The 16,716-nt window shown below is 42.2% G+C and overlaps 2 protein-coding genes across 6 annotated transcripts; both read right to left on the minus strand.

Moving 5' to 3' along the window:
• Positions 1 to 3,197: 3,197 nt before the first annotated feature.
• On the minus strand, positions 3,198 to 6,900 carry LOC100831943 (chorismate mutase 1, chloroplastic). The gene is made up of 6 exons (XM_003567095.4): positions 6,446 to 6,900; positions 5,217 to 5,436; positions 5,047 to 5,133; positions 4,054 to 4,197; positions 3,784 to 3,876; positions 3,198 to 3,654 (listed from the first exon to the last, which is right to left on the minus strand). Exons 1-6 carry the CDS (start codon positions 6,613 to 6,615, stop codon positions 3,418 to 3,420), a joined length of 951 nt encoding a protein of 316 aa, XP_003567143.1. The 5' UTR covers positions 6,616 to 6,900; the 3' UTR covers positions 3,198 to 3,417.
• A 2,298-nt stretch (positions 6,901 to 9,198) lies between these two features.
• Positions 9,199 to 14,807, minus strand: LOC100832648 (clp protease adapter protein ClpF, chloroplastic). Of its 5 annotated transcripts, none has more exons than XM_024459442.1 (11): positions 14,663 to 14,807; positions 13,700 to 14,145; positions 13,427 to 13,486; positions 13,258 to 13,349; positions 12,970 to 13,048; positions 12,805 to 12,898; positions 11,044 to 11,156; positions 10,317 to 10,362; positions 10,186 to 10,226; positions 9,753 to 9,793; positions 9,199 to 9,668 (listed from the first exon to the last, which is right to left on the minus strand). In XM_024459442.1, exons 2-11 carry the CDS (start codon positions 14,030 to 14,032, stop codon positions 9,509 to 9,511), a joined length of 1,059 nt encoding a protein of 352 aa, XP_024315210.1. In that variant the 5' UTR covers positions 14,033 to 14,145; positions 14,663 to 14,807; the 3' UTR covers positions 9,199 to 9,508. The 5 variants fall into 5 exon arrangements, with proteins under 5 accessions (XP_024315210.1, XP_024315213.1, XP_024315212.1 ...); XM_024459445.1 differs by having other exon boundaries at positions 13,700 to 14,054; positions 14,663 to 14,805; XM_024459444.1 differs by having other exon boundaries at positions 13,700 to 14,139; positions 14,663 to 14,801.
• Positions 14,808 to 16,716: the final 1,909 nt, after the last annotated feature.

The raw sequence follows: 16,716 nt of genomic DNA on the forward strand, positions 1-16,716 counted from the left end.
GTCTGCTGCTACAAAAGGCTAATTTTTTTTAAATAATACGAATTTTTTAATCATTTTTAAAAATAATACGTGTATTTTAAAAATATCAAAAATAATACGGCCTCGGCCTGGGCAAGGCCGAATGGGCCCAGTCGGCCTGGCCCAAGCCGATTAGGCCCAGTCGGCTTCGGCCAGGCCGACTGCAGGCCGCCTGCTCAGCCCGCAGGGCCCCCACGAGGAAGTCGGCCCAGCCCAGGCCGACTGAATCCCAGTCGGCTTCGCCCAGGCCGACTGGCCCAGTTGGTTTCGGCCAGGCCGACTAGATTCAGGCCCAAGTAATTCCATTTTTTGTTTCGAATCCTTGCAGTCTTTTGAACTAAAATACTTGACAACTTGGATAAAAGTAACACGGCGAATCCGATTGGAAGTAATTAGGCTTCGCCGCTAGTTCGCTGCATGATCAACGTATACACGGCCGAGGCTCATTTTTTGTCTCGAATCCTTGCGGTTTTTTGAACTAAAAGACTTGACAACTTGAATAAAGAGTAACATACATCGATAATTTGCTGGACAATTTTTGTGTCGATTCTTTGCGGTTTGTTTGAACTGAAAGACTTGACATTTGGATAAATTTGGATAAATTAACATATATCAATAATGTGCTGGTTACGGAACCAAGGCACGACTAAATTAACATACATCGATAATACCGCAATTGGACAGACTTAAAGATAGCAAATACAATTGAAATACAGTACAAGGACTACTGAGTCCACTTAGGCCATTTTCTGCTCGTATCGCCATGTTCTTCTGCAGCCTTTGCCACGGCGGCCCTTTCTCTTTGCCTCTCCCTTTCTGCCTCACGAGCATCCTTGCGCCTTCGTTCCTCCTCTTGCATCTCAAGCGATTTCTCCCTGTTTTTCCTTAGTGTTTCGTCAATCCAACGACGTTGTTCCTCCCTATGCTCTTTCATATCTCTCTCTTGCTCCTCTTTCTCCTGGGTTGCAGCCTTTTCCGCACGCTCCTCCGCGTGGAAACGCTGCCATGCATTTCGGGACCTTGTTTTGATCTCTTCCATCGCCCAATCCGTCATCTCCATGTCAATCCAACGATACCACATGCATAGGGGCGGAGGAGACTACAAAAAGGCCTACTGTTACAAATCTGATATGACACAGAAAACATGTTTTAGAACACCTAAATGTGCTTACCGGAGGCTTGTCGTACGGCGAAACCGGGACAGGTGGTTCATACTCATAGTTTGCGCACATGAAAAACCTCATGCCCAGCTTATCTGAAAAATCTGTCACCTCCTTCACCTTGCATAGATTGCCGCACCAACACCTGAGATGTTCCACCCCCCGAGGCAACATCGCATCTTTCATCCTCCTCGGCCTCTCGCCCTGGTCCGAGCAAGGCAAACTCATTGGGGGACACTGGAATATTAGAAAAAACAGTAGTGGGAAGGATGTTTGGACTCATGAGACTCATCGTCATAAGAACTACGACCATCTGTATCTTCATCCTCCATCTCGTTCTGCAAGTGACCATCTTCTTCGTCCGCATCTGCCTCGTCAGTGTACTCATCATCTCCTATTGCCCCGGAGCTCTGGCCTGATTCATAACTACCACCTCCAGCATTCGACACAGAGTTTGCATTGGACAAGTCATAACTTGATTCACCCTCGCCTTCAGCTGGATTGGTCTCATGAGTGACAACCTGGATTAAGGCGACAGGTGTAGTTCCCCTTTGAGGGGCCGTTAGATCCAACCAACCATTCCTGCAACTGACTAAACGTCCATGTTTGAGGGGCCGTTAGATCCAACTCCACATACTTAAACTGACTCAGATCAGCTCCGTGCTCGGTATTTAAGACAGTACCGGGAACCGTAGTAAAAAACAAACTTCACTACACCAGACATCTCTGATGCCTAAAAAAATGTTTAGACGCGTCAAATACTAAGCAGTACGGCATATAAAAAATGTTTAGACGCGTCAAATACTAAGCAGTAGGGCATATAAAAAATGTTTAGACGCGTCAAATACTAAGCGCTGCGGCATATAAAAAATGTTTAGACGCGTCTAATACTAAGCACTACGGCATATAAAAATATATTAATACGCGTCAAATACTAAGCAGTACGGCATATGAAAAATATTAATACGCGTCAAATACTTAGCAGTACGACATATTAAAAATATTAATACGCGTCAAATACTAAGCAGTACGGCATCAAAAAAATCTATTCTATCAAAACATATTACTACCTGCCATAATATTTAGACGCATCAAATACTAAGTAGTACGACATTAACAGTTGTCCAAAATAATGAGCACTACCAAACGCTAAAACATACTTCTATATATACATAAACACGTATCCTCGTAAACATATACATTATAGGATAAATACGTGAGAGATTAGGATTTACCCTTGAAGCGTGTGAACCCCAACCTCGAGCAGCCTCACAGTCACCGGATGAGCACCACCACCACCTCCAAACTCCTCCAAACCACCACCATTGCCCCAACTTAGCAACACGAAATTAGCTCAAAATGTTCAACGAAAAGAGTAGATCAAGGTGTCATTGGGTGCTAAATAGCAAGGAGATGCGGTTTTGTGGGTTAAACGGGATCAAAGCTCACTAATTTTGGCTAGAAATTGGAAGCATTTTTTAGGAAGAAGAAGAGGAGAAGAAGACAGAAAGTGCAGGCCAGGAAGAAGAAGAGGGCTCGGGGGCTTTGCCTGGGCTGGCGCGATGGGAAGGGAGGAAAGGAAAGGGAAAGAGAAAAAGGAGAAAAGAGAAAAAGGAGATTCCCCCGGCCCACGAGAGGCCCGTTGGCCACGGCGAAGCCGACTGGGCTTCAGTCGGCCTGGGCCAGGCCGACTGCCTCGTGGGGGCCCCGCGGGCTAAGCAGGCGGCCTGGCCGAGACCGACTGGACCTAATTGGCTTGGTCCAGGCCGACTGGGCCCATTCGGCCTCGACCAGGCCAAGGCCGTATTATTTTTGATATTTTTAAAAAACACATATTATTTTTGAAAATGATTAAAGAAACCGTATTATTTTAAAAAAATTAGCCTACAAAAGTACCCCCGCTGCTGAAGCCCACTGAGCAGTGCAAGCTCAGCAAACCGAGGCTCAGCAGCCAAGCTCAGCACATGCTCGGAGTTCCACAGCCTGGCTAACAGCACGCAATTGCATACGGCCTTGAGATCCCACGGTGTGCAAAACAGCACGCAATCTACATCTATCATATATGCCATGATACAATACGCATAGTAAACACATGCGAAAATATAAAATACATGTTTTCCAAGCAGTCCAAGAATGAATATGCCTATAACTGTCTCCTGCCTAGTTTAACTTATTCTTTGATATGCTTCTTTGATGCCAGGAAACGGGATGGAGAAGGCCGTGCACGATAGTGAACACCTCAATCCAACCTCCTTAGCAAGTATGCTACCTGGACGTCCTTGGTTAGCGGCATGATCCTGTTGCTGTACAATTCAGCGACCAAACTGGGTCTAATCTTGTAGACGGGCGGCATGCCCTTGGCTTCGGCCCCTATTTTCACCTCTTGCCCAAATATTTTGGCCTTCGCTTCCACTCTATGCTCAATAGCCCGCTCGACCGTCTCATAGGTGAGGAGCTGCATTAGTAGATCACCGTCCTGAAATTGCCACCCAATAAATTAGTTCTTTCAACATTGGGTCAAATTGCCATGGCCCATTTGAAACCATATAAAGCGGAAAAGGAAGTATAACAGTGTTATCTCTTATCAGAAAACAAGAGCACAGACCTGGGCTATTATTGCAGGCATGTAAGCTTCAGGGGACTCCTGAAACTTGGCCTCTGCCACAAACTTTCCATAGTGGATTCTTCTAGAGAGTGCCTGAATGGTAATAAAAAAGGGCAGATGGGCAAAATTATTAATGCCTGGTTGCAGCAGCCACTAGCGAACACCAGTTAAGTCCTACGAAATTGTCATCCAGTAATTAACAAAAATATGAAATCTTGCAAACAATGGTAATGGTACTACTCTTTTTGGTGAATGAATCTAGTGTAGTACCTGCAAGCATGTCGTGTCACAAAGAGCGCTGGATCCATAATTGCCATCACTTCCTTCTCTCACTAATCTCGGAATGACTTCATCAAAGTACATTTTCCAAATCTCTTTGTTGATATTAATGGAATCAGCAATAGGATGCAAAACCTGGCAAATGATAAACACAACATGAGAATCCATTAAAAAAATTTTTACTGGTGCGTCATCAAGAACGGTACGGCAAGTCAACAATTTATCAGCAATATGAGCCTTTGGGTAGATATGAAATTCCACACTCAATATCGAGATGGATTGTGAAAGCTTGTAGTTGCACAACTCAACAAGCACCATAGAAGTCGGCAAATTGATAATGAAATGAGTGCTAACACATCAATGCATCATTGTGAGGAACATATCGTCAAACTGAATAAAATTACATGCAGTGGGCGCCTTCACTATGCATAGGTTTTGGCAGGTGCTTTCACTGTAATCAAAACAAGAGCACATGCTGTAACTGAGAACGAAAGAGGACCTATGTTCAATATAAATAGCCTACATAGCTTGTAACAACCTCAGTGCAAAATGAAAAACAGATGACCTATATATAGTGTAAGAACACCAGAGATATCACCATCTTTGAGAATTTAGAGCATCTTACTTAATACAAGAAAGTTTGAGGTCACTCATATCTAGGTCTGATAATACTCCTACATATATATATTGGCCAATAGCCTAGCACATCAGCTATACGGTTATGAACTTATCAATGCCAACTTATACAGCAGAAAAGAATGACACAGTATATTCAATTGTTCATGCACCGCACTGAAAAAAACTGATATGTTAGTTGGCTATGCAGGGCCGTGCTTTCCTTTATTGATAAAAAGAAATTGCATTTGACATCCAAGAAAACTTGAGATGCACATTACCGTTTTTTTTTGGGACCAAAAACAGTAGGAGAGGCTCCTACTGCTGTATATATTATATATAGAAAATATTTACATAATGCACAATTACCGTTGGGTACTGGATAGGTGGCAACAGTGTCTCAGGGAGATCTTCTGGGAAGAATGGGTGCTCATCTGGGCTCTTGTATCTCCCAACCTAGATAAAAAAGATCAGCACATTCTATTTTTCTTTCATACAAGGACCAATATATATATTTCTAAATTACAAACATGCTTCACCTTTGCATGTAGCTTTTCAGTTTCTCTAACCATGAATTCAGCCAAAGAGCCCCCGAATCCATCCACATGGAAAGCATCAGGATCATATGTATCAGCATTGTAACAATACTGTGCTCTTTCCAAGAGACCAAATATGATGCTGTCTTCTAGTCTAATCAAAGAGGTTCTGATGCTGTCCAAGGTCAATATTTCACTTTTATCTATCCTCTGTTTCTCCACCCTAGAAAAAGTGTGCCATTAAGAAAAAAAAGTGATCAATTCCTCCAGTGAAACAAAACAGTACTTCTGTTTGCAGAAGTGCCACGGTAGCTTAGCTAGATTCATAGTTATTCTTGGTGCTTTAAGTCAATTGCCTGCTGAAAGGATGCACACACACGCTTCTAGAAAGTTTGGACACACTTCAGTGATCCTTAGCCTTAGTCACTAAGACACTACACTACAACACCTTGGTCAAAGTGAATAATTCACCGTTCATTAGTCTTCAGTGTGAAGATTGAAGACTTTCAGGTCAAGTCATCAAATGTCCATGACCTGTTTTGGTGGAAATGACAAAAGATGCTGCAATGATTTGCACGGTTAAACATGTTTGCAGCAAAAAGTCAGCAACAGAAGAACAGTTGTAACTCCTGCAAGGCTACAGCTCATGTTTCGTGCTCAAGATTTACAAGTTAACTCTTGCACCAAAAAGTCAAGTCACGGCACAAGGCACGGCATAATCAACTCATGTTGTTAGGTGATCTCGAATCAAACCAGAGGACTCCCCAAACTGAGATCAACTCAATCATCTCCATATCAAACAGCGTATAACTCGAATCATTCCATAGCAGAACGCATAGACATACTCCCTCCGTTCCATAATTCTTGTCGAAATATTACATGTATCTAGACGCTTTTTAGGAATAGATACATCAATTTTTGGGCAAATTTGAGACAATAATTATGGAAAGGAGCGAGTAGTAATTAGAACAAAGCGCAACCAACTTTGGTTGGATTTAATAAGGAGTAGTAACTGAAATGGAGACACCAATTACATCACCAACCCCCAATACAGAAACCGTAAATCCCAAATTCCCAATCGAGTATCGGCGCAGCACTTAGAAATTAGAACTAGAAACTCGCCCTATAACCACAAACCCGGCGACAACCAGCACCTCAGCACACAGGGGAGCACAGCAAACGGAGAGTTGGTACAGCAGAGGGAGCTCTGTACCTGTAAGACAAACCAATACCTGGCGGTCACGGGGGTCACGGAGTTGTTGGTCGCGGCGAGCAGCGGCCTCAGCGGCCTCAGCGGCAGCGACTTCCTCCCGGCCGATCCGAAGGCGACCCCGCACCGGCCCAGCGAGCCCTGCGACGCGCCGTACCGGGCCGCTGCCTTCGACGCCACCTTGAGCTCCATAGCCGGCGCGCCCCTGGTACAACCTTACAACCTGGAGAGCGGAATTCCGGTCTCTGGATTTGGAAACAGAAATTCCGGTCTCCGGATTTGGAAATAGACGCGCCGGGTTTCAGCCGCTAAAGTAAAAGGAGAGCAGAAGAGGTGGTGGGTATATGTATGTGCGCGAGAGAGAGGCGATTGTTGGCGGAGGAGGTAGGTAGGATGACCGTAGCCCGTAGGAGGGGGAAGAACGGGATGCAGGAAAGGGGACGGGAGGCCCCGGCGCGGCGGTAGGTTGGTTCCGGAATCTGGATCATCGCGTGCTTGGTAAGCGGTGGAGTGGAGGGTTGGTCGCCAACAGCTACGCATCGTGTAAACGTGTTTGGTGAGCAATGAGGTTCCATTCTTTACATCACATGTGAACGACGCAACGTGGTTAAAATTTCACCGGACGTTGGTCAAAACCCATAGCTAAGAAGGTCCTAAGAGTTTATGGGGTGAGTCTTGTCCTTGGAGCACACGGAGACTAAGAAAATTTTCTTAGGATCGACCCAAATACGTGCCATTAGTCTAAAAAATAGTTGACCAATTCGTTGGCCCACATCGGCTCTCCCCCTGTCCAGATGTTGCTCGCGCTAGGAAGATGACGAACCGATGCACCGATGCGTCGATGCGTCCGGCGAAGCGCACGGCAACAGGTCGACGCGGCCGGGAGGAGGAGGCTGAGGCGGGCCTCGTCGCCACCGCGCGCCGCCGTGGAGTCTCTGCAGCCTCGTCACAGCCCGTCACGATTGGAGCCGTCCGGATTAGAGCCTGCCACCCTTGTCGGCGCCACCGATTTGAGATGGTATCGGGAGCTTGAGGAAAAGGAAAGAGTCCATGGATTGAGAGATATGGGGAAGAAGGAAAAGCGATTTGGAGAAAAAAATTTGGCTGAGCGGTGACTGGTGGGTCCCACGTGCTGAGGCTAAGAAAAGAGCAACGTTGCACCGGTTTTGGTGTTCTTAGACCCGGTCCTAACTTTTTTCTAGACTCTGCCTACATTGGCCTTGTTCTGATAACCAAGCGGTTCCTTGAATGCCAGTCAAAACGGGCTGTGGGGTTGTCCTCTGTCTACCTGACAGCCTAACAACTTTAGGAAACTTTAGGTTACTCGTAATGGAAGTAACTTAGGTACGTAGGTTACTCATAATGGAAGTAACTTAGATAGTAACGTAAGTGACAACTAGACAATTTTGTGATGTACCATGGTAATAAATGAAGAAAGAGAGTGAAGGTGTAATTAGATATGTTACCATAACATCACACAAATCAAGACAAGATGAGTATACAACCCAATAAATAACACAATGTATGACACCACATATAAGTTACTACCTACTATGAAGGTACTAGTAACTTAGACTAATAACATAAGCATGTTGCTGCTCTAAGTTACTCTTCATTATGACCAACCTTACTCTAAGCATGTAATTGCCAGTCGCTAACATCGATATTAATCTTTTAAAGTGCGCAATCCACAACGTGATATTTTTCACTTCACTAATCTTCAATTCAAGCTCTACCGTTGATGCACTATGGGTTTTTTATAGGTGCTTCCATGATGTACATCAGCATGTTACGGTTCTGTTTTAAGCCGACTCTACATAATTTTGATATACAATGGTAAGGTTCTAGTGGCAGACCCAACATTTCAATATTTTAGGTGGGACAAACACTCTATTTTCAATATTGGGTGGAGAAAATACATCGAGATTCTTGTTTTCCTTTTTTTAAAATAATTCTACTTATAAAAAGTGATTTTCAAAATTACTGGGTGTCACCTGGCTGGGTCCGCCCCTCAAAGGTTGAATCTTAACTAGCTCTTCATTAACAAGCCAATTCTCTGCTGTCACATTTGGAGCATCAATTTTCAAATAAGAGTGAATGAAGAATTAACCTTTGCAAATGTCTGAAGAGTCAGCTACTTATCATTATACATCAGGAGATTTAATGCTAACAAGTGGGGTAATGACAATTAAAGACACGGTCTAATGTACTTCCTCCGTCATATTAAGATACGAAATATTACATGTATCTATACGCTTTTTGGATATAGATACATCCATATTCGAACAAATTTGAGTACTCCCTCAGTCCAACAAAAGATGTCTCAACTTTGACTAAATTTAAATGCATCTATACACTAAGCCATGTCTAGATACATTCAAATTTTGAAAAACTTGAGACATTCTTTGTTGGACTGAGGAAGTACTTAATATGGGGGGAGTATATGATTTAGGTGGATGTTAACTGCCAGTTGCCATTGTTATTTTATTTTTGACCGAACCACGCTGGCTGCCACGTTTTGCTTGTCCGTCCTTTTATTTTATTTTATTTTATTTTTGAAGCGTGCGCGCGTGCTTGAAATGATCAAAAACCTCACGAGTGTCATCTTCAAATCCCAGATCAACAAGCCTGTCAGCTTCATCCAAGGTTAAGTAGCGTGCGCGCGTGCTCGGTCAGAAAATAGCACTACGACGATCCCCCAACGGCCCAACGTTTCCAACGGCCATCATTTCAGGGATGATGTTTGGCCTCCACGATAGCAAATTCCAACATATCTGTACGATAACGGTTGCTCTGTATACTCCGGAAAAATTGCAAGTATTATATGATGTATCTAGTTATGTACATACGCAGGCCCTGTACATGTGCCCATCAGAGGGAGCAGTGTTGCAGTAGAACTGGGGCAAATATAGACTGCACACCTGTAAGAATCTTGACCTTCACTGACATTAGAATGGACACTTCACAGAGCACGAGGAAGTTTTATCAAGCAATGCTTCGTGAACTAGACAGTGTATATCCCTCGATCCTCTAAGGTCAGCAGTTTTTTTGACGCCATTCCTGATGCCATTTCACTGGAACCTCACTATTCAGCTATTTGGATGGTCATCGTCGTCATTTTCGTCTCCAGATGCTTCATAACGTTGCTGGTCATACTTCTCACGGAGTTGCTTAATAGGAATGAAGTCCCTAGCTGTGTCCTCGCCATAGAATAGAAATTCGATGTAGGGGTGATCAAATCTTCCCTGAATTATAAAGAAAGGAAACATCAGCAATTCAATTTGGCGCAGAAAAAGAAATAATCAGGGAAACGAGGAACTCAAACTCACTTTCTCTGATTCTCCAGCTGCTGAAAGATTTTCTTCTGCCACTGAAATTGCAAAGCAATGATCAAATCTCAATATGGCAATTATAAATAAAAAATGGGATTCGACTATGGAACAGTCAACTAGCAAGTATAGTGAACTATCAAATTCTCATGGCCATTTATTGAACACACAAAAGTATGCTGAAGTTTCGCATCTTAAAAATTATTGATTTGTTTCCTCTGATTTTTTAGAGAACATGACGTTGCCTCCACCAGACTGGAGATGAATTCTATTTTCCAGGAAGGTGCAAGGGGGGACCCTCTTCTTTCTCAAACAAAAGAAAGTGGAAGTGCCACTACTCAAATTGCACATTTAAAACAAAATGCACATTTGATGAAGTTCTATGAATAAGCGTATCAAAAACTGAAGATGCAAAAAAATGCCAAGTCAGTACACGGTATCTGAATACCACGGAGAGGACATACGTTGTTTTCACTGCAAAAAAATAAAAATAAAATCCCAAGGCATAACATAATACCCTCATGATAATACCAATATCAAATGTGAAAAAGGAGAGCATAATACCATATGCAACAAGGAGTTCTGGATCAGCGTATACATCAACCAGCACCTGGAATAATACCAAAGCATCATAATGTATTTGAGAAGGCAAGGAACGCTGTAATGTAAATTTCAAACATATCATCATCCAGAGCCATGCTGTAGCTAAGCAAAGAATAATCCAACAAACATTCCATCCAGAAAGAAATGCTGAATTTCACACTAACAAAATTTCCTCATGAAGGACATGATTATTATCAGGGATGCAAAAACAAGGACAATGGTGAACACCATCACCTCAAATCCATAAGTCAAAGCCGTTCTCTTTTTATACATCATTTACGCTATGAAATAATAAAGAATGTGTTGTACAATTTCGTTATATGTTTTTAATTTTGAATACTCTTCCGTTGCTAATCAATTTCACTCACGTTAACGGAACATTCCCGCAACAACATGCGGGGCATCATCTAGTTTAACAAAAAAAAGCGGACGGTTCAGATCAAAGGTGAAAATCCCACGAGCCACTTAAACAAACTTTTGCACATAACCCCCTACCATTGAGTTTGAGTGGCTGGTCGGATTTCCACTTTTGATCTGAGCGGTTCGGTTTTTATCCAATGACCTACAAGGATAGTTTGCAAATTTGCACTGGATACGTCGCCCAACATATATAGCTCGCAGATGATACAAGAAAGAGAATTGAGATTATGGATATGGAGGAACAACTTAATTTGGGAGCAGCATTTACTTGATAAAAAGGTTGATTTGGTCCTTTGGATAACTTTTCCACATTTGCCGTCTCCATCCATGACTTGGATTCACAGCACACAGGATCCATGCCACATATCACTGCTCTATATCCTTCAGCAGGAAAAATTAAAGGCAAAATAAACTAGTATCATGTAAGTGAATATTGAATATTGGAGGCTGAACTAAAAATAATAATCTGAGTAACAAATAAAGGAATAGAGTCAAATGCAAAAAATAACTGTCAACTCATTCAACCCATATAATATAACAACCTAAATATAGGACATACTTACATAGCTGCTACAAATATATATTGGCTACTTTCTGTTGTTCAGTCCCAAATTGAAGGAATGGGAATTTGCACAGCTTAAATAATGGAAAGACTATTCCTGACAAAATTATAGTGGCCAAAGCTGATAACTTTACTTTCTCTAAGAGCATATGGAAAGCCTCTCTAAAAGATTTCATATCCATATCTCTTCACACTTCAGCACTCTCCTTTTCTTTTAACCCACCCACATTTTATTGTTACCCTATAAATAAAAATTATATTTATAACGACTGTCGTAACTGCTACTATTTCAACGGCTATGTTTGTAAAGGCTATTTTTTTTAACACATATTTACGACTATATTTTTCTGGTCTAGATATGCAAAGCCATTTAGTCTTCCTAGCTACTCCTCTGCCACACCGCAATGAGTCGACTTACTCATGCAATGTTTTCTTGGATTGGCCATCAGCTGCTGATGATAAACTTACTCTTACTGCAACATACCACACACAGTCATATCAGCTTTTGAATGCTCTCAGGTCACGTCATGGAGGTGAGTAGGTGACATCAGGTAGTTTATTGCAATATAGAAGCAGGGCATTTAAGAATATACTAAGGCTCAGTTTGGCATTGAGGTGGATTATGACAATCCAGCTTTTTCAACAAGGTTTTGCCTATTTTTCCATTTGGCTAACCAACCTTTTCCTGCTTTCGTGTGTATTTTTTCACAGCAGATTATAAAATAAGTTCCGCACAGCACGGTTCAGCAACCCCAAACTGAGCCTAAGACTACTTTTCGGTTGTTGCTACCTACAGCCAAACTAGCATTTAAATGCCATGTGTCTCTATTGCAATGAACTACTTGACGTCCATGACGAGATCACCATGGCATGTAGAATTCAGACGCTGATAGTTGATTGTTTGCTAGCCTGCTATGCATATTGCACTAGGAGTAAGTCCATCCTCATCTTCTGACAATGACGAATCCAAGAGGCATTGCATTGCTAAGTTATGGCAACTCATTGCGATGTGATATAGAAGAAAAATCCAGGAAGAGCGAATGGCTTTGCATATACAGATCAGAGAAAATATAGCAGATACAAATACACCCGTCAAAGCATAGCCGTTAAAATAATAGCTCTTAGAAATATAGACATTGAAATTATAGTGGTTATAAACAACAGCCATTAATATTGTTACTTGTAGGATATCAACAAGATATATTAAGAGATAAATATGTAGAGTGAAAATGGAGGTATGGAGATGCTCTAAGAAAGCAAACAATTGATCTCATGACATAAACTCAAAATTATCCCTGCCAAGCATATTGAGATAAGCGTTTACATATCAAATATACTTCGCTATATTTAAGTGAGAATTCTGAACACATAGACAATAAAAATGAGCAGAAATATTGGCTATCCTTTTGTGTGCCAGAGCTTAAAAAAATTGTATGCTCAGCCATTGGGTGGTGCAAAATCACTCACCATGTACCTTGTGACGTACTTTTTGCCCTAGCCGAAACTCATATTTCACATTTTGGTACGCAAGAGCTTTAGCAGAGAGCGCTAGAGACTCGCCCTACATGACATTTGAAATCAAATTATTACACATAATCATCACATGACTGGTGCACCACAGTTTTGGTATACCTCAAGTTTAGCGATTGCATCACGCAATTCAGCTGCCAAAGCATAGTTCTCGCTCTCAATAGCTTTCTGCAAGTCTGCACTGCAACAAAAGGGTAAAAGCTAAGCTATCTGTCAAGTAAACCAACTGTGGAGTGCCCTACAACCAATTTTTCCCTTATTAAAATTAGGTTAAGCGCCTATAGGTTAAATAAGAAAATGGAGCACTAGAGCTTTTTCGTTCTGTTGGGAAAATGTACATGCAAAAGCATTTAAATGTTCTCCTTATGGTAAAATGAAATATTAACATACCGCACACGTAAGAGATTTATAGATTTATCCTGAGCTTCATTCTTTGATGAACCTCTTTTAGCTTCACGCTGCCTAGTTATCTCCGTTTCGATCTACAAAACAAGACTCTCTTTAGAAAGACCACATGCTATGAATTCACTTAACTTGGAAGTGGGAGTCATGACAGTACCTCAGTGAGCTTTTCCCTCAATTGCTTTGCCGCATCAAATTGCTCTATATTTAATGCATACTGAAAAGAACCAAGCAATTTAATAGTGAGTTTCACTTGCAAGGTAAATATCAAACATCTGGATTATAAGTGGTCAATGGTCACAATAGTGATATGATGGTCAATTCGACTAGTAACTATACTGTAGATGATTGGCTGGTAAAAAAATATGGAATAAAACAAATATTAGTAGTTGGGGTGGGGTGAGGTGATGATAAAGAAGTAAACACTCACTTGTATCCGAGTCTGTAGATCCAGCTGGAAGTAGAAGATTAAGATGTCTTCATTAGCAGACTCACTGCGCTCCAGCCTAGCGTTAGCATTACTGTTACTGTTGCGTCCATCTCCTCCAAATAGCCATCTAGCATTAGTCCTAACGGTATTGCCCACTCGTCTGCTGTTGATCTTCTTGTGTAGTTTTTCCCCACACCAACGCCTTGCGTATGCTCCACAACTTACTGAATTTATTTTGTAAAATAACCTCAGATCATTCCTAGCAACACAAGCTGATCTGCAGTTTGTTCCATGTGGTGAGGAAACAGAATCACACGCAGAGATGCCTTGCATTGTATAGGCGATAGGTCCGAAACTGCGAAACACCACACAGTTGAATAACCACGAATAGGGCAGTTAAATCACCACGCTCACAGTTGTAAGCAGCAAATTAATGGCATCTGCAACTGCACCAGAGCACACAAACAATGACATCATTAAAGGAAACTCGTTATGCTTTTAGCAAATTTCTCGATATCACAGAATACAGTTGAATAAATAAAGGTTGCGAGCTTGGGTCTCTGGATGGTTGCAAATTACAAGCTAGAAATCCTACCGCACCAATTTATCAGATGTTTTTTCAAGAACCAATTTCAAACATGCAAGAGCAGGGGCGGAGCTACAGCGGTAGAGGATGTACATCTGTTAATCGGTACACTCACTACTTTTGGCAAACAAAATAGTATACATATACGGTACTATAAAATACGTTCGATATATAGTTCGATAAGAATTTCAAAGCAGTCAAATCCTTAATTCTCTAATTCCTTCATCACGGGCGGAGGACCCAGTAGGCCTACCTTATTTTTGCCTCAGTTACGAATTGGGTAAGATTATGAAACGGGGATCTAAAGGGCGGAATCCGTTCGTGGGGTGATGGGAGGAGAAACGGCCGGGAGCGAGAGAATCGAAGGGGAGATTAACCTGCGGTGGAGGCGCTCGGAGGAAGACGAGCTAGGGGGCTCGGGCGCTCGGCAGCGTGATGAGTGGCGGCGCTTCCCACCCAAAGTTAGCCAGGTCCGATCCGCGGTGCGAGGGGTCTGGGTCGCTCGGCAAAGAGATAAGGATTAATTATAAGACAAATTATTAAATCATTACTAAATGTACATTTGTTTGGTTCTTTAGATTTTGCATTTGTGTTTCTATATAAAATAAATCTGTAAAATTTCAATTAATTTAACTCTGAATCGTCGGGATAACGACGACTTGCCAAGCTATGCATTTGAACGGGGTCTGAAAAAGACGTCGTAGGAGGCAGTGACGACAGATCAATTGTCGCCTACATCGGCGGCCAGTCTTCAACGACCGTGTGAGGTGGTGTGTGTGGCGTTCCAACGTGACTTTGCGCAATCGACAACGATATAGCCTGCAAAGACGGGTTCTTCGAGAGACGCAACGTCTGCACTCTTAGTTATTTTGGCTATCTACTGTTGATGTCCATGTATAATTGATCATCGGTATCTTAACTGTCATACATTTACTTGTATTTCTTGCTTAATGAAAGTTGATAGAGAAATCATCTTACTTAATGACATTTGATATGATAATCATGCCCACGTGGTGTATTATTATTTTATGAGTTCTGATTTTGACAGTCTCACATGACTATGTTTCAGATTGTGTAGCTATTTCACATAAGATAATATATCTTTCGAAGTATGGAGAAAAGGCATTGTTTATAAGCCAAATATCTACTTGATATTTTTAACTGGGCATGTATGAAGATACCTTTTGAATCAAAATATAAATATAGTTTTACTCTTATAAAAATTTGAGTTGTTGATCGTCTGTTCACCCCACCGAAGAACTGCTTGCAAATCATAATAATTGTTGTATATTCTATGTTATAGATATATTTGTATTACGATCTTTCAATTATGATTGATTTCACATATAATATGATGAAAATTAATAATTAACATAAATATCAGTAGACGATGTATCATAATATGTAACAACAAAAAAAATGCATCATAAAAAGTCTGAAAAAACCAAATTTATTGAAACATATTTTGTAAACTTAGAAAAATATTAAATGTAATTTCTATATTAACTCATGGAGTTCGGCCATCGCGGACATCAGACAACGGTGGCGGAGAGAAGCTACCATGGAGGAGGCGGCATGGAAGCAACGGAACCCCGCTACCCGTCCCCCTGTCCGTTGCATCGTCAAGCTAGGTGCTCCCTCGCTCGCTCCGCTACACATGTCTCCTTGTCCCCCCTTTGTGCTGCTGTTGTTCCAGTCTCCCACCCAGTGTTGATTCGGCAAGCTGTGGTGACGCAGGCGGAGCGGCCATCATGAACAAGGGCGAACTGGAGAGCATCGACCAGGATAGCCTGCGGTCTACGTGCGCGCAGCTGCGACAGGCCATGTCCGACCCCGCCGCCAAGGGGAAGGTTATGGGGATGGACTGGAGCAGGAGGTTCGGCGATCTGGCCGACCCGGTCGTGGACGCAGAGGGGTTCGCGGATATGCCAGGGATTGGGCTCGACAGTAACTTCATCGTCGTCCACGGTGCCGGTATACCTCAGAACCTGTATCGCCTCTGGATGCTGCTCCCTCCGACCCTCCGATCCTAAATTGTTGTCGAAATATTACATGTATCTAGACGCTTTTTAAGAATAGATACATGCATATTTTGACAAATTTGAGTCAAGAATTTAGGATCAGAGGGAGTAGCACTTTATTTTTTCTTTCGAAAAAAGGAGGGATGCTTATGCGTCGATTGAAGCATCGCAGCCTCACTCTGGATGCTAGCTCTGTTTCTTGCTGAAGAGCTGAACTGAGTAATTTGGGGGTGTAGAATCCTCACGAACATGATTGCTCATTTGTTTTGTTGGGAGTTGGATGCAAAGAAAACGTTGTTGCACAAGTATTGAATTCACCATTGCTTGGTCCAGAAGAATCTGGAGTCGTGGTTGGGCTAGTGCTTCATACCTTACTGGACAAGGAAGGAGAGGATCAGTACGGGAGAGAA

The sequence above is a fragment of the Brachypodium distachyon genome, chromosome 2 (assembly GCF_000005505.3).
Source record: "Brachypodium distachyon strain Bd21 chromosome 2, Brachypodium_distachyon_v3.0, whole genome shotgun sequence".
Lineage (NCBI taxonomy): Eukaryota > Viridiplantae > Streptophyta > Magnoliopsida > Poales > Poaceae > Brachypodium > Brachypodium distachyon.